This window comes from Wyeomyia smithii, chromosome 1 (assembly GCF_029784165.1).
Source record: "Wyeomyia smithii strain HCP4-BCI-WySm-NY-G18 chromosome 1, ASM2978416v1, whole genome shotgun sequence".
Classification (NCBI taxonomy): domain Eukaryota; kingdom Metazoa; phylum Arthropoda; class Insecta; order Diptera; family Culicidae; genus Wyeomyia; species Wyeomyia smithii.
The window spans coordinates 67700909-67722794 of record NC_073694.1 but is presented as its reverse complement, the minus strand read 5'-3'; the positions used below and the strand labels follow the sequence as shown (position 1 = coordinate 67722794).

General features: G+C 38.9%; 1 protein-coding gene across 7 annotated transcripts in view; it reads left to right on the top strand.

Moving 5' to 3' along the window:
* The window catches only part of LOC129724438 (sex determination protein fruitless), a 658376-nt gene extending 637757 nt beyond the window's left edge, over positions 1-20619 (top strand). For 2 of the 7 annotated variants that reach the window (XM_055679480.1, XM_055679471.1), the window contains one exon: positions 17855-20619. In XM_055679480.1, coding sequence (XP_055535455.1) covers positions 17855-18240 — 386 coding nt within the window. In that variant the 3' untranslated portion in view covers positions 18241-20619. The other 5 variants (XM_055679463.1, XM_055679389.1, XM_055679455.1 and 2 more) reach the window with 3 other exon arrangements.
* The last annotated feature ends 1267 nt before the right edge of the window (positions 20620-21886 follow it).

The window sequence follows — 21886 nt, the reverse complement described above, 5'->3', positions numbered from 1 at the left end:
GTAAGAAGCAATATTTTGTTCATACTTTTAATGAATCAGTGTGGCCATACCATTCCCTAGTGCCAGATAAAAACAAACTATTAAACTTTTAGACAGTTATGAGTTACTAGTTGAGTTAAAAACTTTTCGTTTGATTTGATTTTTATTTACAAATATTACTGGAAGTATTTACTGAGTGTTAGTGCATCCGAGTTCACCAAAAACCAAAAAAAAATGCAACAACCCAAGTATTGAATAACGCCAATGTTCAAAAGTACGCAATATCAATCCTAAGAAAGTTAAAAAAATACACCCAAAACGTCAACCGAAATCAGCAAGCATCAAACTTAGTATAGTGATCGTTCTATTCACCATATATACATATATCTATATATATAAATGCTAAACAATCTAGTTGACGCCTGAACGACTATCAAGTAGTAGTTGAAAGCCCACAAAATACTGCATATTTCTGTTTGTCTCTGTTGTGTGTGTGCGTTTGTGGTGAGGCGCACCGGTGACGCCAGTTCTTGTGTGCCTGTGTGCTTTACAGGTGACCGAATGTTGCGCCTAGCGATGGCCTCCCGGCACCATCCGACTTTGTTGCATCACGATCCCGGGAGTGGAATCCACATGGTCGGCAATGGAAGTTCGATCAGCAGTGGTCCGAGCAGTTTACTCGATCATCATCGTATGAACGGCATTAGCAAGCAACAACAACCGACTTGCTCGTCTATGATCTCCAGCACACCGCCAAGTGCCAGCTCCACCGGTGCCACAGGCGGGGGCCACTGTGGGGGCCTTTCCGGTCCCACGTCGTCCTCATCGTCGTCCGCTCTTGGCGGGGGTGGTGGCTCCAGCAATGAAAACAGTCGCTCTTCGAGTTCCACGCGTCGCGATCACAACATTGACTACTCGTCCCTGTTTATTCAGCTGACCGGGACCTTCCCAACGCTGTACAGTTGCGTCAGCTGTCACAAAACGGTCTCGAACCGCTGGCACCACGCAAACATTCACCGACCACAGAGCCACGAGTGTCCTGTCTGTGGCCAAAAGTTTACCCGCCGCGATAACATGAAAGCCCACTGCAAGGTCAAACATCCCGAGCTTAGAGATCGGTTCTACAATCACATCGTACATATGTGATTAAACGCCGCCAGAAACAAGCAGCGGCTAAAGTATAAGAAAAATGCTTTTATCTAAGAATAATGCTCTAGTCGATAGCGTCCTGTCTTCTGTTTTTAACCTAGCGAATTCTCGTCTACGAGAGATTCCAGCAAGTCAAGTATGTTTAGAAAACTTACCTTTTGGCCAATCGCATAGCGATGCCACTATACCACCCACACTAGTGCAACAGCCAGTAGTATTTGTTTGAAACAAGCAACGGTAGATGGACTGTATATTAGAGATTACTCTGCAAGCAAATGTAGAACCAACTTTTGCTACTATCTACGACGTTCGATTCAATTGACTTCAAACACTCGGTTTGGAAATTCGTAGTTGAATCAGTTGAATGTTACTTCTAGTCCTGATTTTCGATAGTCTCCCATTTTTGCAATACAAAATATAAACATAACCTAGGATCAAAAATAAAACAACCATATACACAGTAGACTAATATAAGTAGATTAAAATATAGATATATTTTTTATATAGAAAACTATATTTATAAAAAAAAAGAATAATGAAATATGGTGACAACACATGTAAAGAAAACAGGAAACCCAAATTAGAGAGAACCACGAGAAAACTGTGTACAGGAACAAAAACAAACAGTAGTCCAGCGGCATTAGGAGTAATCATACTATACAAAATAATAATTATTGTAAAATAGTAACATAAAGTTGTATATGCTAACGCAGTGCAACGGAAATCCCCGTGACATCGAAATCTTTCTCCCGGTAAAACCCGGCATCCACTCGCTAAGTTGATCTGTGTTGTTTTCATCGAAATCAAACCAAACCAAACCAGGTTCACTTTGTGGCACAGTTGATATGGAAGTAAATGGCCGCAATCGCCAGTCCACCGTTTGATGAGCGATTGTCAAACTAACCACTGAACAACATGGCGACCGTTATTCAGTATATTTGATTCCATTGTTTTGTTTCTCTTTCTTTCTTCTGTTCTTTTATGGGTTCATATTCCGTTCACAGTTTTACTGATCGAAAGCATGGCTGTATCAAACTCAATCAAAACAGAAATTCAACACCTTGATGTCGTGTTTATTATTCTTCCAATGATTACACACTAAATGTGAAGCTCACAATCGACCCATAATATGAATCTTATTGCTGTTATTCATTAAAAAAAATGTTATCTCTTCTGTTTGATTTCCCCTTCTCTCGCTGATGTGTCCCTTTCTCTCGCTCTGTTTCTTCTATAGCGTAAACTAGTTGCCGTTCCTGTCAAATTCTTTGTTTTCTCTCCCCCTCCACGCCGAAACAATACGAAGGGTTTGTCCGGACCAACCGCCCTCCCCCACCACTCCACTCTATCTGTCTCTTTTGCTCCCTGCTGGCCGGTCCCCCTCGCACACGCTCTGTCCGTCTGTCACGGGAAAACACATTCACGTTCCAGGGCGCCAGCTGTACCTACTCTGAACGCGGGAGCGGGTAATCCCTAACTTTTTTTTAATTGTTGTTACCTCAGAAGTAAAAAAAAAAACAAGCCGTTCTAAGTGTTTCTTTGCTAGCATATTTAATATATTCATCTGTGTAAATAATATTTTTTTACAACTAATACTATAAATGTGTACTTTGCTTTTAGCAAAATGTGAACCAATGTTTCGGTTTGACTTTTTCTTCCTTTCGTTTTGTCACGATCATCTGTGCAGTTTTTTATTTTATTTTTAACCAAAAACAAATCGAGCGTGTGCCTCAGCGTTTAGTTGTAATTATTATTTTATATAATTATCGATTGACTATTTTTACGTTGGTGCTGGTTGGTGAATTTTTTATTTATTCCTAAGAAGAAACAAATACTAAAGATTTCTCATCCTTCACACACATACACATACCTATACACACATACACATTTACTAAATCGGCAGTGCAAGAATGAAGCAATATAGTTTGATCTCCGATATTCTTCTATTCTTTGCGTCCGCATAATGTACTTTAACCAAAGTTATGTTGTTTTCGGAATAAGTGTATTGCTAAAAAAAAGAACAATTACTCTCTCTATTAATTTATACATTTCCCTTTCGCCAACTGACGCCCAAAACATATCGTATTACATATTACTTTTCCTTCTCTAAGTGTATTTTGTACCTAATTGGATTCATATCTTACGCTCTAATCTGCCAACGAAACCAAAACTAGAAAACGATGTATTTAATAACACCTCTCTAGCCGCAGAACTGCAAATTAAGCCCTACGAGACCGGCGAAATATTAAAACGAACTAAAACCTAGTTTAAACAAACAACCAAACTTGCATTCCCCGCGAACGAGCAACACCTAACCTGTTTATGTAATTTTTGTACAGTTTTGGTTGTTTTCATTTTCCTATTTTCCTTTCACTTTTTCGTTCATTCTAAGCTATGGTTTTGTTTACTGTTCTGTCATATTCAATTCATGTATTTTTTTTTTGTTGTTTCTTTATGTTTGTGTTTCGTTATAACTTTTTTTTGTTCTTCGTATGTTTTTGTTGTTCCTGCCTTATTTCTATTTCTTCAAATCCAAGTCCGAGTAGAGCACAGCCCTTCCTTCGGGATGCTCGACATCGTACGCTCAAAGCCAACCAATGTCAACAATCTAACCTAAACCAACAAAAACCACTACTACTACTACTACAACTACTATTACATCAGAATAAGAACCAGTCGAACTGCGTGTGACATTCTTCTCTCTCTTTGTTTTGCTGTCCCCGTCTCTTTGTGTGTTATCTTCCCAACAGGCTCGAAGGCCTGGCATATGCGGCTGACCTTTGAACGTCTCTCGGGCGGCTGTAATCTGCATCGCTGTAAGCTGTGCGGTAAAGTAGTGACGCACATACGCAACCATTATCACGTCCACTTTCCGGGCCGCTTTGAGTGTCCTTTGTGCCGGGCCACGTACACCAGAAGCGACAACCTGCGAACCCACTGCAAATTTAAGCATCCGATGTTTAATCCGGACACGCGCAAGTTCGATAACATGATGTCGCCGGCGATGGCGTCGCAGGCGGCTGCAGCGGCTGCCGCAATCTCGGCGGCTGCGGCCGCTGCCAACAGTTTCAAGTCCGATTTCTCGGCGGCAGCCGCCGTGGCGAACAGTCTGAAATCCGAGCTGAACGCAGCGGCTGCCGCAGCGGCCGCCAATGCAAACTACGGACTAAATCCATTCAAAGCCGACTTTCCCATTCCGAATGCAACGGCCGCGGCGGCAGTAGCAGCGGCGGCGGCAGCTTCCGCGGCTTCCTCGTCTCCGGGTGTAAACTCGCAAAGTGGAACGTCCGACTGATATAGAAAATATTGGCCTCCCGCCTACGGCCAATCTCACTCCAGCAGAGGCAGTTCAGCCGACTATGGCTACTACCAACAACAGCAGCAGCAGCAGCAGCAACAACAACAGCAGTATCATTCATCACAACAATACAGTAGACGTCACAGTAGTAATCACATTCAGTACGCTAGTGATAGCAGCGTAGAAATAGATAGTTCCTCTGCAGTAGTCACCAACCAATATACCAACATGGTAGCAACAACCAATGTACCTGTTAGCGAACGGATGGCCGTCGCAAGATCCACCACCACCACCAACATGTTGGCGGCTAGCATTTCACCGTCTTATCTGGACAGTCTTCGCGGCGACGATACTGACCTCGGCGGCAATTGGAAGAATCTCGAGAACGGTCATGGTCTCTACGGTAGGCGTAGCAGTAGCGTTGGGAATCTGTATACTAATAGCATGAACAGTGGCGATGATTTTTACGACCGGCCAGACTACAGCTGCCAACCGAAACGGAACCCCGATCGACACCCTGGAGGCAGCGGTTGCTCCAAGTACCTGGCCAGCTCTCCGCGGCCGGACCTTCCGGCGCAACCCGCTGCATCGCCCGTTCTTTCCGACGGAGTCCGAGAACGGGATGGGGTACGATAGCCAACCAAACCGTAACGTAACGTATCGGTCAACTTAAACACTAATTGGAATCATGAGTTTAGCTTTTCTCGCGGGAAGAAAATCTGATACAGCCACACTAAATATTATGTTTGTTAATTTTTTAACAGAGGCCTTGCTTGTTTTGTAATTTTACTTACGTTTAGATTTTCGTTTTTTCTTTTTGTTTTATTTTAATAGATTTTATACTCACACAATAAAAGAAAAACTTATATCTTTTGTTATAAAAGGTCAAATTAGGCTTGGAAAAATTTTGATATCGTTTACCAGCCAGCGCGAAATTGTACTGGAAACTGTGCGCTAAACCACTAAAACTGTGCCACAGGGTGTCATCAGCGAAACAATCGTGTTTCGTCCCCTCCCTTCATTGGACACTCAGAAATTCACAATGGATCTTCCCAAACTGTGTGCTCAACTAACGTCCACCAAGCACACCCGCTAATCGGCCGCACTGCTGATTAGTAGATCAAACAAATCTAGAGCCGCGTACAATACTAGAAACATAATGATCTGTATACACTTAATCTAGCAAACCATACACTAACCAATAACTAGACAAGCCAGTATAGCAAAATAACATTCTATCGGTAGTAGTGGCGAGCTCATCTAGAGATTGCTCACAAATGACGAATAGCTCACGTTTTCGTTCTGACCTCTCTCTAATCCATTCCACACTCTAAACGAAGCTCCCACAATTTTTGTATCCAGTTTTGTCCCAGCCCTACGGTTTTGGTGGACAAAACCCTACTGAGATACTAGACTGTAGACCTAGACAGAGTTTTCTTATATTTGCTAACCTAGATCATTATGTGCGCAAGCTACACTCTAGAGTTTTTCTAGTTTAAAAGGTCGGTCGCGTTTAGGCACGAAAAAAGAGAGACACCATTTGAGGTTATGTTGCACACAGCCACAAGTCACAGTTTCAGCCTGTAGGAAACAAGAAAAAGCGAGCTTCGTTTATTTAGCAAAACTCTACTCCATGCATTGTGAATCTATGATCGAGCCGATCGGTGCAGAAGTGTGTGCCTCGGCTTCGTTACTTTCCGTTACAACAGGGTCGTAAATATACAAAAGGGAACCTGATGCACACATACACAGCTATATTCTGTATCGATTGATTTACGCTGTCGACATTAGGATATACGGTAGGACGCAATCGTGCTAATGCGTAGTTCAGTTGCACAAGAAGTAGATCACTTTTTTCCGTTAATTTTTCAAATGTCTACGGAGCGCAATTAGTCAGTAAATAAAGCTGCTCAAGGGTTATTACATTTCAATTCGAAATATTCGTAGCCTTCCCGTAGCAGCTTGTCCCAGATAAAAACCCAGTTTGCGTTTGCGATGCGCAAGTGTAAACGGTGTCACAATTTTTTGGAGCAGCATTTACATCCTCAATCACACGCCAGTCAAAAAAAAATTCGACTCCCTTCTGCAGTTCGATTGACTGTTGAAACGCGGGCATATTAGGAATTAGTTGAGTTAAAATGATGCAACAAACCCAGTTTAATGGATAGACAAAAGTTATACAGTTGTAATAATTTATTCATTATTTATAATCACCCGAGCAATTCGATTTATAGACTAAACAAACAGTAAAGGTTACTTTGTTTCGGAACGATGGAAAATTGTTCGTTTCCACCCCCCAGCAAAAGAAAAACACTAAAATGGACGTAATGAGTTGTAGGTTTAGCAGCTGACTAACACAAGTAAAAGGCGTAAAAGTAATATATTTATATTTATAAAAAGGCAACAAAATATGAAAAAAAAAATATTTATGAAAAAAAAGGAAAAATATTTACTACAAACTGAGCTGACTAATGAAAAACAAAAAGATCAAAGAAAACGCAAATTTTGGGCCCGAACAAAGCTGAGAATTGTACATAGTTGTTTGACTAAGGCAAACCACACAAGTAACGTTAGAGTTAAGCTAGCTAAATACAACATGAAATACATTCTACTGCCGCCAACTCCCCTGTCTGATAGCGGGCAGGGGAGGACAGTAAGGTAAACAAGCACACACACAAGCGAACCATTCCCAAACACAGCAAACACAACCAGTCACCCGAAAGGCCAGATAAGACGTGAAAAGGAAGGCATTTACAGAGAGCTACATACTCAGAATAATATAGACATTAGGAGACAACCCTGACACAGCTCACGAGAGCAAGCATTCAGTCGTTAATGATTAAATTACATACGTTTAAGGAATAACTGTATAGCAGACAACCTGATTATTTTTACTAACAACGTGCAATATGATATAATTACCATTTTTTTTTATTTTAGCTTCATTTTAAAAAGCATCAGCGTTGTGTTACACATATTAATTGTTAAGTTTGTTTAGGATTTTAGTTGTTCTCAAAAGACACAACTCGCTCTTAATTTTTTCTTAACTTATTCAACGAAACGCGAGAAACGTAAAAAAAACCTAACTTTGTGTGAATACTACCTCATTTATACGGCTGTCACAATGTGCTATTGTAAATAATTATTCCTATTAGGTTTATGCAATATTTGTTTTTCGTTTATTTATCTATTTCATTCGAAAGGATCTGTTTTCCTTGAATTTTCTTTAAACCTTTAAATGTTAAGAGTTCATTATCGCGTACAGTCTACAGAACCAGAGATTAAGAAAATTTCGATGCTGTTGTCCCATTCGAGGGGAACGATAGGCGAAAGTATTAGTGCCGCCATCGTCATCTCACTCTCGTTTTTCTTTCTTTTTTTATTTTTGATTTTTTTTTTCTTGCTTTTCGCTCCCTTGCGAGAGTGGCGACGGTGACACTCGAATTGAGCTTGGCAGTATAATGTATTTCATTACCACACAACAACTACTTATACAGAAAGTTATAAGTGTAATACACTCACATCGATAGAGAGGAAAAAACAATAGAGTGAACACTCGCAAGCACGGCAGAGCCGACAAAATATCGAGAACGAAGAAATAAGAGAGAGAAAGAGGGTAAAGTCGTAAAACACATGCTATAGAGGATAGTACCGCAAATAACAGTAGTTGTTATCCGTTTATCAACCGGGAATTCTGAATTCTGATAAATCACTCACTTTCCGTTAAAAAACTAAGTGCTTCTATACTGCAACTTCCGACTTTCGGAACAACCAAGAGTTATCAAAAACCTAAGCAATATACGTAACAGGTTGATTTTCCTTTGGCTGGTGTGGTTGAATTTAACCCAACTAGTAAAACGGTTTTTCTACATTCCCGAGAGCAGTGGTGGGCACCATTCCGCTAATTCGCTAATTCGCTAATTAGCGACGCTAAAATTCAGTTAGCGATTTAGCGATTTCGCTTATTTTTGAACTGGTTAGCGAAACTGTTAGCGTCGCTAAATTTTGGCCTTTGAAACGCTAATCGCTAATTCGCTAAGATGATGAACATACTTTACTGCGAAAGTTACTTTTGTCAGTTTTTTTACCCTAGAATGGAGTTCCAGTTAGAATGGAGTTCCAGTACAAGCCACAGGAGCATTTTGAAGAACAAGCACAAGGTCTAGATTGAATTTTTGGCACACCAAGAACTTTGGTAAATTGCAATGCGCTTGAAATTATGACAACTTTGGTTTTACTTTTTCGATTCAGATAATAATTGAATTTTCATGAAAACATTCCTAAGAGTATCTATTTTCAATGCAAGCTAAATAACTTTTGTTATTCTTGTTTTTACAAAATCAAATATGAATACCGTTTCGTGAACCTCTTACTGTAAATAGCTTTAAAAAGTAATTGTTTTCGTTTGTTTAACCAAAACAGATCAAAGTGGTCCAAAACTTACAGAACACGAGTAATAAATATAGCGATATGACTATTTACATATTAAAAAGTTAGCGATTAGCGTTTAGCGAAAGTTCCGCTAATGTGGGTTTAGCGTTTAGCGATTATCGAGCTAAATTTTCCGGTTAGCGACTTAGCGATTAGCGTCGCTAAATTTTCGGTTAGCGGTGCCCACCACTGCCCGAGAGTTTAAATTTAACGATAACACCGTCGAATTACTGCAAGGTAGCAGAACCGACACCGATTGTGTTTGAGGCTACAAATCGAAAACCAAAGTAGGCTGTTTCGTTCTTAACATGTGCTGCAATTTGCTGTTTCTATTGTGGAGAAATAATGGAAGCTTTTTATGTTTTGGTTATTGAAAATTCTGAATCACAGGTTTTTGGAAAAAACAATTCGAAATAATTTTTTTTTTTAGATTTTATCCGCATCACGTGGAAAGCAAGGTTAAAACTAATTGAGCATAATTTTTACACAAATATCTCGAACACCGTTTTTCTAAAATCTGTTAAATAACATCTTTGAATTATAATTACTTTTTAGGCCAAAAAATAACTGGTGGCTTTACTGCAAAGGTATTGAAAACAACGTTCCAAATAGTTAAGGCTATTTGCGCTCGGTTGGATTTTGTTTCATTAGTTTCCATTGAAAGCAATTGAAAATTACCTTGATTTTTCACAAAATATTTTACCCTAAAATATTTTTTTTGCTTCATCGCAATAAAAAATTACTCTTTAAAATTTGCACCCAAATGCCAGTCATCGAGCAATAACACTGTTTGGGCACCAGTTTCTCAATCTGACACATCTACAAACGCTGGCGCTGCAGTCGAACGAAGAGCGCACCAGATAGTGCGGATGTTTCATTTGTTGGGTAAATATCGGTGATATTCTGTATCGTGGTAAAATGTTGTTTACCTTTAGTTAATGCCTTTATTTTTTGGATTATTCCTATGAATGAATATTCTTAAATCCATTTAGATTGAGTTGTATTTGTACGATGGAATTCGTACAAGAACTAGTTCTGAATCACACCTATTAGAGAGTAGCTTAATATCTTACCCGATCAACCACTCTTTATGCACCTTTATGAAACGACAACAACTGAAATCAATCGATATAGGTTCAAAACTAATCGATAGCGATCGTTCTCGTTTCATGAAGAAACTTAAAGAGTGGTTGGTCGGGTACTTATATCCACTGATACCTCAAGCAATGTTTCTCGAACTCATATCGCAGAGATATTGGTACATTATTTGAATACTGAATGTAGCCCAAAAGCGAGTATAATTGAATTGCAGTTGATATTATTCAGTTCGTATCATCAAAGAGAACAGAAATTTATGTTAATAAAAGAAAATTTGAAAATCGTCTGTAAAAATTTGAATCAAAATAAACACTTAGATTTTATTACCGAGGACTCAACAGATTAAAAATTTAGCAAAATGCTGTGCAAGTTTTCGGCTGAATTTTCAAGAACTTCGGCAAACAAAGTGTCGATACCTACTGGTTTACAGTAGATCGATATATCTGTTGAATGTTCGTCGGAACGGAATATATAGTTGATATTTGAGCCGTTACGGAACAGAGTGGTGTATAAACCATTTTTAAAAAAAATAAGTTTTATGCATAAGTTACATCTACTCAAAATAATGAAGTTAGGATATCATGGAAATTTCAAAAGACCAAACTTTTAAACTGATTTATACCATGTTGAATTTTCGTCCGAAACAGATCACAAATCACATGTGACATGTAGTATGTTACATATTACATGATGGTATTACACCAATCTATATACATGGACCACTCTGTTCCGCAACGGCTCATTTGTTACATTCGCCGAGCTCGATCAGCAGTAGCGAAGATTGCCGAGATAAATTAAGTGTGTACGATAATACACTAACGACATCTGTTTGGTGGTGCCCCAGTTGCACTGCATAAATATTTCCGTATCGATATCAGTGCTTGGTTTGCCACGAGTGACACATAGCGGAAGCATTACCACTTACGGTTAAATTACGGTTGCAAGTTTTTACTCTTCCTTTGAAAATAAGATAAACATCTGTTCTCTGTGGTATTATTAAATGGTGCTATTATATAGTACAATTTAACAATCGTATTGTAAAGTACTTAAATCCAGAAAAAAAAGAAAAAAATCAACACAAGCTGTCGATAAGCGAAATTTAATTCCAATTTTGTTTTTTTTTCGAGCCATTGGCATCCCTATACTGAGTAACAGTGAATGACAATGAACTCACGTCCTGGGCTCAAATTAAATTGTGCCCGCTGTCAGCAGTAAGATTAAGATGTATGAAAAGAGGCGGTGATATGCTATCTCGTTTACACGTAAGTTGAGATGTTAGCCCTTGAAACATGGCGTGATGCCATAGGGGTAATTTTTTACTCCTTAACTGGTTGTAAATTATGCGGCTAAATGAGTTGATTTTATGTTGTAATGAGTGGTTTGAAATGTTGTCACAATTAAAATGGATGATGCCACCTGTACCAAAATACTCAAAATGTCTATAAAAATCTGCTATAATTTTTAAAAACAGAACGAAAAGTTGAACAATAACTATTCGTTGGGTAATAAATGATCCAATTTTGGGATGCGAACCAGCCAAAGGCTGAAAGCCTATCTAATAAAGAAAAAAAAAAGATCCAATTTGAGGTCTGACTAGCGGCGCTAATTCTCAGTTAGCGGTCTATCGATTTCGCTAACTTTTGTGGTGATTAGCTTCGTTACAAATTTTGATTCCGAAACGGTAGGTGGTCGCGACTAAAATTTATAGAGAAACTCGAAGTCACTAATCTTGCTCTAGCCATCTTTAACAAAACCCTCAAGTATGAAAACCATTTTGTGAATTTTGAGCCGCACTCAAAAGTGATTATTTTTATTATGTTTAGTGAGCAATAAATTCAACTATATAACAATCTACATAATAATGGGTTAACGATTAGCGAAAGCCCCGCTAAAATTCGAGGGGATTAGCGTTTATTGCCACTATTTTTTTTTTTTTTGCTAGCGGTGCCCACCACTGCATACGAAGCATGCAACAAACGAAATGCAAGCCGAGTTTTAAGCTAATCAAACTGATGAATTCGATTCTATTCAGTTAATCTTGATTGTACCTATAAGTAACTGAACTCAATTAAGACTAGATCAACGATATAGAAAATCCTATAGTCTACAATACTTTTGAAGGCCGCATTATTAAATATACTCTCGTCGTATCAGAACCTTTATTGTTCAAGTTCATGTCCGTCCAAAAGCTTCGAAGCAACAGCAGGATTAAGTGGCGATGTTTCTGCCAGCGGCAGACCTCCCTACCGGCTGTAAATACTTCAACCGCACGGACGATAATTGTTTTCCCCGTGAACAATTAGCAGCAACGAAGCAGCAGGGTCTCTTTTGGGCGAAAACTTACTACTTTTGCCGTAAACCAGTCGCAGTTGGTTTTGCACGTCTTGCTAACCCGACTAGACTGGAACACTCTGGAATAAGTCCCCAAAAAATCCGCAGAGCTCAATCGTGGCGACACAGTCCGAAGATAATTGCTGCGGTTGGACAAGCAAAACTTTTCGACTTTATCCGCTGATGACAGCACCAGGGTGGATGCGGTTTTCCGGTACGAATTAGTATTCCGAAGTTGTAATTGTGCAGCGGGTCAGAAATCAAATGTACGGTCGAAAGACGTTTGAATTTTAATTATCGGGCTGCGGCAAACTAATTGCCGCCGCCGCCACCAGCGTTGTTGTCGTGGGCAGTTCCGACATGTCGAATGAAAGCTTTCCGCAAGATATTGCGAAAGAATAGGAGAGAAGTAGTTTGCTTCTAATTGGAAGACGGCTCGTTCTTTTTAATTTTTAAATTATGTTTTTAACTTCAAAGGACAATAGAATTTAATACAATTCTGAACAGGCAAAATCTCTGGCATTATATTACATCCATTGATACCCAAGCGTCCTCTTCATGTCATATATTTTACTATATGTTTTTACTCGCGCCGGCACATCAACGTTAAATATGAAATCAGTCAGCTTTTCCGCAGCAGCGAATCGAAAATCGACAAACTGTTCCGAGAAGCACAATTTTGCTCTCGAAATTATGCTCTGCTCGTTCGTTAGGGCAAACAAACAACAAAACGCGTGTGATAGGAAAATTATTTGATGTTTAAAATATCATATTTGTTACCCGATCGTGTTATGCTCTCGATTCTAATGGTTCTCGAACAATTAATCACGTATGGGCAACAGCAAATCTGGTTAGGAAAGCCAATGAGTGATTTTAGCGATTAATATGTACCGTAACTACATCTACGCAATTGAAAGTAAAATATGATGGTGTTGTGTAAAGCAAGAACGAACGGATGATGGTGCTAAATGCGAAAATTAAGATGAATTGTGAGTACAGATTGATCAGTCAATCGGGCAGAAAGAAGTTAATATGAGTATAAATGTCACAATGAAAATTGAATGAGTGTAATACGGCAAACCTTAACGATAAAAAAACGTGTAAATGTAAGTTATAATGGTAAAAAACACAAGAAAACAGAAACCCATTCGAAGAAACCGTACGTGCAATATTGACTAGTTATGATTATTTATAATGCAGGTGAAAAACACAAATTAGGGACGAGATACTTCAGCTGAGTGGAGTCGGCTCAGCTCCGCTAGCTGTAATTAGTAATTGTGAACAAAAAAAGCAAACAAACAAGCCGATCGTCATTTATGTTACCCTCCATCCCAAGAAAATTGGAAATAACTTGCATTGGTTACACATAAAAAGAGAGGAAAGAAAAACAAATAATGTGAACTCCTTAACTACTAATAGAATGAAGGCAAAAGCTGCTAAACCAGTAAAAAAAATGAATGATAAAAAAATAAAAATATTGAAAATGAAAAGTGTAATGTTTTCTTAGTCGCTGTATTTTTACAAAATTTATTAAATAAATTAATTGCTATTTCTTTGATATTAATCAATACTTACCTGACTTACATTTAATTGAAGATAGTGTTATCGTATTAAGGTGATTATATTAAAAAAATAGAAGTCGGTGATTATTTTTAATAATCATTTCTTTAAATTATTTATGTTACAATTAATGAGAAAAATATATTTTTATTTCTATAGTTTGACAAAAAATACAGTCGCCACTAATTAATAAAACTAACAACAAGTCATTGAGAGAAATTCATTCTGGTGGCGCCACTAAGAAAACTTGTTGGCGCAAAATATGGTTTTCATTGTTTTCCTTGTTTTGATTGTTTGTCCAAAACAGAAGAACGGCAAAAGAAAGTAAAAGTAGTCGGCACTTGCTTTTGGGTTCGTCAAATAAAAATAGAACCGTTACCGTCGTGGTTTAGTATGTTTTCCAACAGCTCCGAATGTGGAGGAAGTGTTGCTAGGATTTAAGTAGTCGCGTCTCTATGGTCAGCACTTGGGAAAAGAAAACTTTTCCCGAGCAAAACAGTCCAGTCAGTATTTTTGCGTATTACTTCATTCCACTGCTAACAGACATGTTCGAAAGTAGATTTCAACTGACGGATATAAATCAAGCGTTATTATTTTTGGCGATGGGATTGAATTCCGTTTAAATACTGCTGAAAGTATAGCAGCTGAAGTTCGATTGAATTAATTGCAGCGGAAACAATTTTGTGTGCAAGTGTGATTGCATGATTCCTGCGAAAAGTAGTATTCGGTTATATGCGTGTGTGTATTTGGTCAAAACTCGTGAAATGATGTCATTACTTCTACAGAATTATTTTGGTGATACATATAAATGTTACTAGAAAAAATGCTGATATAAACATTCGTTTAACTGTCAGCGGGTTGAAATCAAAACCGTTAATGTTAGGGTATCAACAATAAAAAACTGAACCAACTCTTTCTGTTAAAGTACACATTTTGATTTAAATCTGTATAATTTTGTTTGGCAATAATTACACTTGCGCAAATTTTTTTACTTAACTGTTTACAAAACAAAACTTTGCTTGGTTTGAAATTTCTGCTTGCTCGGTAATCATTACAGATTTTAGGTACGAAAATTACTTTTTCTCGATGATCATCTATAATTCTACTACAACAGTCTGGCTAACGGAAGCCAAAAAAAAAAGAACTAAGATTCGAAAAACAATTTGCACTAAATTTGGTTAAACTCCGCCGAAACCCAATTGATTCGAATTCGTGTGAATATATAAACAAGCATATTAAATTTGTTCATGATCTCTATACTTTTTGTATTCCTGTTATTCCAATCTATCTATTTCTCTATTCTATTTCAATATTTTTTTCATTACCGTTTTGCCTTTTTCTCGTTAAAAACGATTTTAGGTTAATCAACAGCAAAGTATTTTCGACTGCTGCATACAATAAGCTCTTTTTATCTTATATTCATCACCAACTTTTCAGTAAATCTATCACTTTTTCACTTAAACCAGAAACCATTTCCACGTGCCGCTCATGTATTGGAAAGTGTTTGCTCAGTATTTACGATCTCTATAATCTTGCCAGTCTTATCAAGTTTTATTCCTTTTGGCCCTTCAGAAAAACGCTTTTCACATTAATAAGAAAAAAAAGTAATATTCGCTCGGCAGTGAAGATACGATCATCCGGATCCCGAGCTGAAAAAACTAGCGCTAGGATTTTTTGACGTCCTTTTGCTCCTCCTCCACCTTTCAGAACCAATCACCCACCAAAGACCAATCGCAAAAATTGAAACAACAACCAAACGTCAAAAAAGCTACACTCCGGCTCGCAGTTTCACCTCTCTTTGTCTGTGTGCGTGTGTGCGTCTCTGTCATTTTCTCCTGTTACACTTGCAGAATTGAAGACCTTTCGAATTGCGCAGATATTCGAGAAAGTGAACTCGCTGGACGAACGGAAGCGCTGCCTGCTGTGCGGGAAAATTGTGTGCAACGTACGGAACCACTATTACGTGCACTTTCCTGGCAAATATGCCTGCAGCTTATGCACAGCTGTCTATACACGCAGTGACACGCTGCTAATGCACTGTCGCTCCAAACATCCCGAGCTAAATGTGTGAAGATGATTCTGGCAACCCGGACGCGATAGTAGAATGCATAACCGCGAGCTCTTGTTCATAAAATAATAACGCTAAACGAAGCGAACATGACCACCTACGAAAATTGTACTGTACACCGGAAAAGTATGCCTCCCGGCCCAGCTCCTCTCGCTTAGTAAACAAAACGGACAAAATTGAACTACAAGTCAAACTTTAGTGCACTTTACATTCGCTCTCACTACCACTCTCATACTATCGAGTAATACAAAATTCATCCATTGTTCTTCCTCTTTGTTTTTTTTTTTATTATTCTTTGCTGTTCAACTTTAGTTTTCAGTGAATTCTGCACTATTCAACAACTTCTAAAATTTACTCTAACTTCCGTTTGCTACCTGCTTAATCTCCACAAACTTACATTTTAATGCTAAAGATGATCGTAAAATAGTTGTAGAAAGTGAATGCAATCAAACTGCGAAGCCACGGTACCAGCGCCATCTCTGTCTTATTAATGTGAACTAGCGTTTTTCTCTAAAAAGGTAATAAGAACATCAAATTTTGAATGTTATCGGGCGACTCACTAGCATTCATTCGCAAAAGATCGTAGCCTCGCAGACTGAAGGAAAGATGGCGCTAGACCAATTCAGTTGCGTAAGCAGTAAGTAACGATACCATCGAGTTAACATCGAAAACTTCGATCGCACTTCCAAAGGCATCGCAGAACCACCAAGCCTGCGCTCATCCTCCTCAATTGGACAAATTCTGTTTAGTTTCATTTTATCGCATTGTACTGAGAAAATCCTGCCAACCGACGTAGACCAGTTTGATATCACTAAATTCCGCAACCAAATTTCATTTTTCTATGCTAATTGTAGCTATTTTTGTTATTTTTTTTCTGCTAAACTTCCACTATGTTATGCTCTATTTGCTCACCTTTTTACCAACTAATTCGTAAACTACATTCTACCCTCTCTTTCTTTCACAATTTTTTGTATGTTCAGTTAATTATCTCTAAAAATAGTTTCTTGTTCTCTTGTGAAATTTTACCAAGAATACCACATATTATCCACATTAGCGACAACATCCAAAAGTAATACTCGGGCTTAGTTTCAGTTTAAATTCCGTACCCTGGAGTCCCGGCTTTACAGCAAATGCTGATTCACTCATACAGCGAGTGTTAACGTCGCCCATCCCATTCACTTTTTTTATCGTTCCCCCCAGTGTTTTCGTTAGTTTTTAAGTTCCTTCGACCAACCAGCATAAACACATGTCAACCAGCAAAACCGCGTAAAGTTTAAAAATGGCGTGGCACGTATTAGGATACCATCGTTATCAGTTTCATTCGGTTTTGTGTTTTCCACTCAGAAGATAATCATATTTCGAGAATTAAAACGCAACTAAATGTGGCGCACGCGATAGATTGTATAAGCTTTCTCAGAGGAAAATATTCATGCAACACCTGCTGTAATCATTTTCATTATAATCATTTTCAATTCGATTGATTTATTTATTTTTTTGAATTTCAAATGCTATATTCTGTCCAAAAACAAAATCTGTCTTATGTTATGTATAGCAGAGCGTTCGCTCTCTGCAATAATCAAATCGATACCGATTCGGGTTTCAGTTTGTGAAAATCCTCATGACAGACCCTAAATTACCAAAATCACTAGCCATGTTTTTGTCATTGTTCATCCGCTTTTTTATTCATTCGTTTTTGTTTCTCATATTTTACATTAGCGTCACTCATAGACCATTAACGCTACATGCAATCTGATCCTCGGACCGCTTTATCCCGCTATATCTACCTTATCAGCCTTTTCACACCTACAGATACACCGCAAACACACACATAAACATGAACCCAATCACCCTCACCTACACACAACCGAGTGTAGTAAGTTACCAAGGGGCCTTCACGTTTCTTTGCCCATATCGGTGTGTTTTTGTTCCTCTGTTGGTTGCAGGGCCGGGGGGAGGACATTATGAGCACCATTTATCCCGTCACGCCAGCAGCATTCTCTCGTCAAGTCTCGTGGCATCGCCGGACGGCGGAGGTGGCGAACTGGCGCACCATCCTCACTATCCGATGCATCACCAGATGTCCTACCATAACATGTTTACTCCGTCGCGGGAACCTGGAACGGCCTGGCGGTGCCGCTCGTGTGGCAAGGAAGTTACAAACCGATGGCATCACTTCCACTCACATACCCCGCAGCGCTCCGTTTGTCCCTACTGTCCAGCTTCCTACAGCCGGATAGATACGCTGCGTTCGCACCTACGGATAAAGCATGCCGATCGGTTGAACGCACCCAAGTTCGGCACGCCAACCAATTGTAAGATGCAGATGTAAACTGCACCGAGATAAACCGGATCACTACAGGGAACAAGACGACGCTATTGTGTAAACCGATCATACACAAAACTACGTATTTTCGACGATCTGCCAATCAAAGACTCGCACTGTCACAAGACTACAGCCCGCAAGAGAGAACACCGTTTGATTGGCCCATCATGGTACATGTTTGACGTAATCTCCGCTAGCACTAAAATTATATCGTTTTCTATGTCAAACCATAAAGCCTAGCTTAGCGATGCCATAAGAAATTATGTTTTCAAGTTCCTAATTAAGGCTTTTAGTTTCGTTTTAAACTATCTGACTACTCCACGTAGCAACATGATGCTGTTCAAGCCTGGTCAGCAACTGGCCTTGTAATGTTGCTGAATGTTTGTTGTGTTACCAAATAACTAAGAGCTGTGAGCGCGGTAAGTCATGTCTGCAACGACCAGCACAGCATTTGTAGTTTGGAAAATGTTTGTGACAGTGTTCGAAGAGCTAGAATTAATTTCCTTTGTAAATTAAAAACAAAAACAACAACAAAAGCTTCAATCATCGTTTGGAAGCTTCGTTGGGCGGCATATCATTCACTCACACACTCACACACCTCAACATCACCTAGAAAAACAGACACTAGTTTAATTCGTCAGCCAAATTGGCTGCAGTTTTATGTTTGCAATACTTCTCGAAGCAAAACAAAAACGTAATAATATGACTGTCACGAGCGAAACAAAGGTTAGAGAGAGAGAAAGCAAATACTGCGGTACTGAGCACAAACATGATATCCAGGGAGATATTTCTTCCTGGGTCCAGCAAAATGCAACAGTAAATCAATTGTTTCAATTGGTGTAACTTGCGTAAAGCACTCTTATTATTTGAATGATGAATTTATTGGGAATTTTATCAAAGTGTTAAGTCTGTTCGTCTTTGCTACATCAAGGCCCGTATTCAGTAGGGAGGGGGGTCAACGGGGGAAACTGGAGATATAACAAATTGGAAGACAAAGTGAAGGCCTGCTTTTGCTCTAAATGTTCTGAAAGAAGGCTCCACGAAAGTATCTGCCCCGGCTCCCCTAACAACCAAATCCGGCCCTGGTAACGCGGAATTTGGCAATTTTCAAAATGTTGGGTATAATCAAACGAGATGCCCTTTTTGCGAGTGAATACAAACGATCTGGTCGAGGATCTTTTCGAGCTTGAAATTTTCTCGACTCCGCATTGGGGCACGGTGTATCGTTGTACTTATCCTACAATATGCAGCTTTGTACGCGCCATAATGGCGAACGCTATAATGCAAAGTTCGTAATAAATTACATACCCTTTTGACAACTCTGCTTACGTCAATATGAAGTCTTCATATATTTTATCACAAGAAAAATATGTCTGGCAACATTTGTGTTGCCAATTTTGTAGAAATCCCAAATCTCAATCAAATCAAACCAATCAAATTATAGCGACCGCCATTATGGTGCGTTTAAAGCTGGATACAAAATGTGCCGAAAACAATATTGATAACGAATTCTCTCAACTAATCTAGTTAATCCAGACCGCATTAGTCCCCCAGGCTAGCGTGCTATATTGTTTATTGTTTGCTCGCACTAACGTAATCTCTCAGAAAGATAATCCAAATGTGCGTGGTGACAAAAGCAAAATTATTCACTACCTTCATGTTCTTTTGCATCAAACCAAACAAATATCAGCAGCTGCGTAATCCCGAATAAGTTGACGGCAGATACACTTCAAATCAGAGTCTATGTTTATATAAAGTCGCACATAGAGAAGATCTATCGACTCGGCAACACTGTTCTCGTACTATTCGTTGCCAATAGACTATTTTACGAGACGTTTCTAAACTCAATTCAAGAGTGAATTTTTTGACAGAAAGCTCGAAAGTTCGTACAATGGTCTATTAATAGACTCCAAAGTGGAATGGCTTCAAAAGGTTTTAACAAAATCAAACGTCTTCACATGAGCTCAAATTCCATCCAAATGAAAACATGTTTTCACATTTGGCACCCCTGGTTGTAATGTTTACGTTTACTGAATTGACAGACAGATCAAAGCGGTATAGACCTAAGGGGAGACAACTGGGTATAGATTTGCATCCACTTTTGGAACCATGGGTGAATTGAAAACCTCGAGTGCGTTAAAATTTATCATCAGGCTTGCTGGCGGTGTTGATGAACAACATGTTTCGTTGTTTTAATTGATGTTTTTTATGATGTCACCTGTTATAATATAAAATATTTCCAAGTGAATATCCAAAATGAAGTACAAAGCGTACAAATACGGGTGAAGTAAGAGATCCAACTTGGATCATCACTTATATCAATTACCAAAAGATCTAAAAGTGCGCAAGGAGTTAAAACGGTTTTGCGTAAGGGGCCATCCACATACCACGTGGACAGCTTTGAGGGGGGGGGGGTTGTCTAATGTCCACAGTCCATACAATTTTTCTAGAATTTATATGGGCAGTTGTCCACGGAGGGGGAGGGGGGGGGGTCCAAATTGTTAAAAATCTGTCCACGTGGTATGTGGATGGCCCCTAAAGCATAAGAACAGCATACCGCTGCTCAATGTCGGAAGTAAATAGTGTAGTGTAAGCTCATTTCTACTTTTGAATCCGTTCAGGATTAAGTTTGAAATACACCTGTTGAGGCATATTGCTTGAGCGGAGAGTACAATGCAGTTGGGTCAATGAATGAATCATAACCATTGATTTTTTTTTTCGCTCCATGCGATTGAGCCAAATCTTGTTGTAATGTCCATTTAGTTTTACCGAAATGTACACATGCCCAAGGTGCCCCTATGTCGGTTAAAAGCTTTTGGTACACGAATTGATTGATTTTTACACTCATTTCAATGAATATTAAGTGGTTTTAACGGCGGCCGTAATTCCCGCCCAAACCATTCCCGAAACTGGATGATGTGATCAAGCTACGTTCATACGCTTAGAGCCTTTAGGTAAAAGTTGACGCTCATTTTGGTGGTTATAAAATTGCTTCACTCCACAGTGAAAATTTTCTCATCGGTGAATAAAATTGTGCGATGGCGTCCATCGATGAATTCTTTCAACAGAATCTTCGATTTTCGGTACCGATTTTCTTTCATACTGTCATTTAGGTAATGGTTTCTTGAAAATTTGTAACAACGTAATCCTAAATCCTTGTAAAAAATAGTTCGTACAGATTTTGGGTCAATTTTCAATGATTTTGCCATTTTTCGAATTGACCTTCTAGAATCACGGTTAATCCGGCGATCGGTTCTATCGGTTCTTTTTCTGATTCTTCCTGAACGGTCCTCTAAATTTCCCAGCTCATTATATCGTTTTATAGCGTCTCTAATGGTTTGTATAGGCATTTTTAACATACTAGCGATACTTACTGGACGCTTTCCTAGTTTATACAACTCGATCACCGCACTGCGTAATGGACTTGACTTCATTATGACACTTAATGCTAACTGTCTCAAAGGAGATTTCGTGGTTTTGTTTACACATAGCCAAGGTTAAAAATTGTATTGGTAAGCTCATTTCAACATCTGTCAAATCTTAGTTATACACTGAAACAAAAAACACGGATAATTATTCCTCACCCTGTAGAATCAATACCGGGAAATCGAAAGATGTCGAGCAAACAAATGGTCACTACCTCTGCTGCATA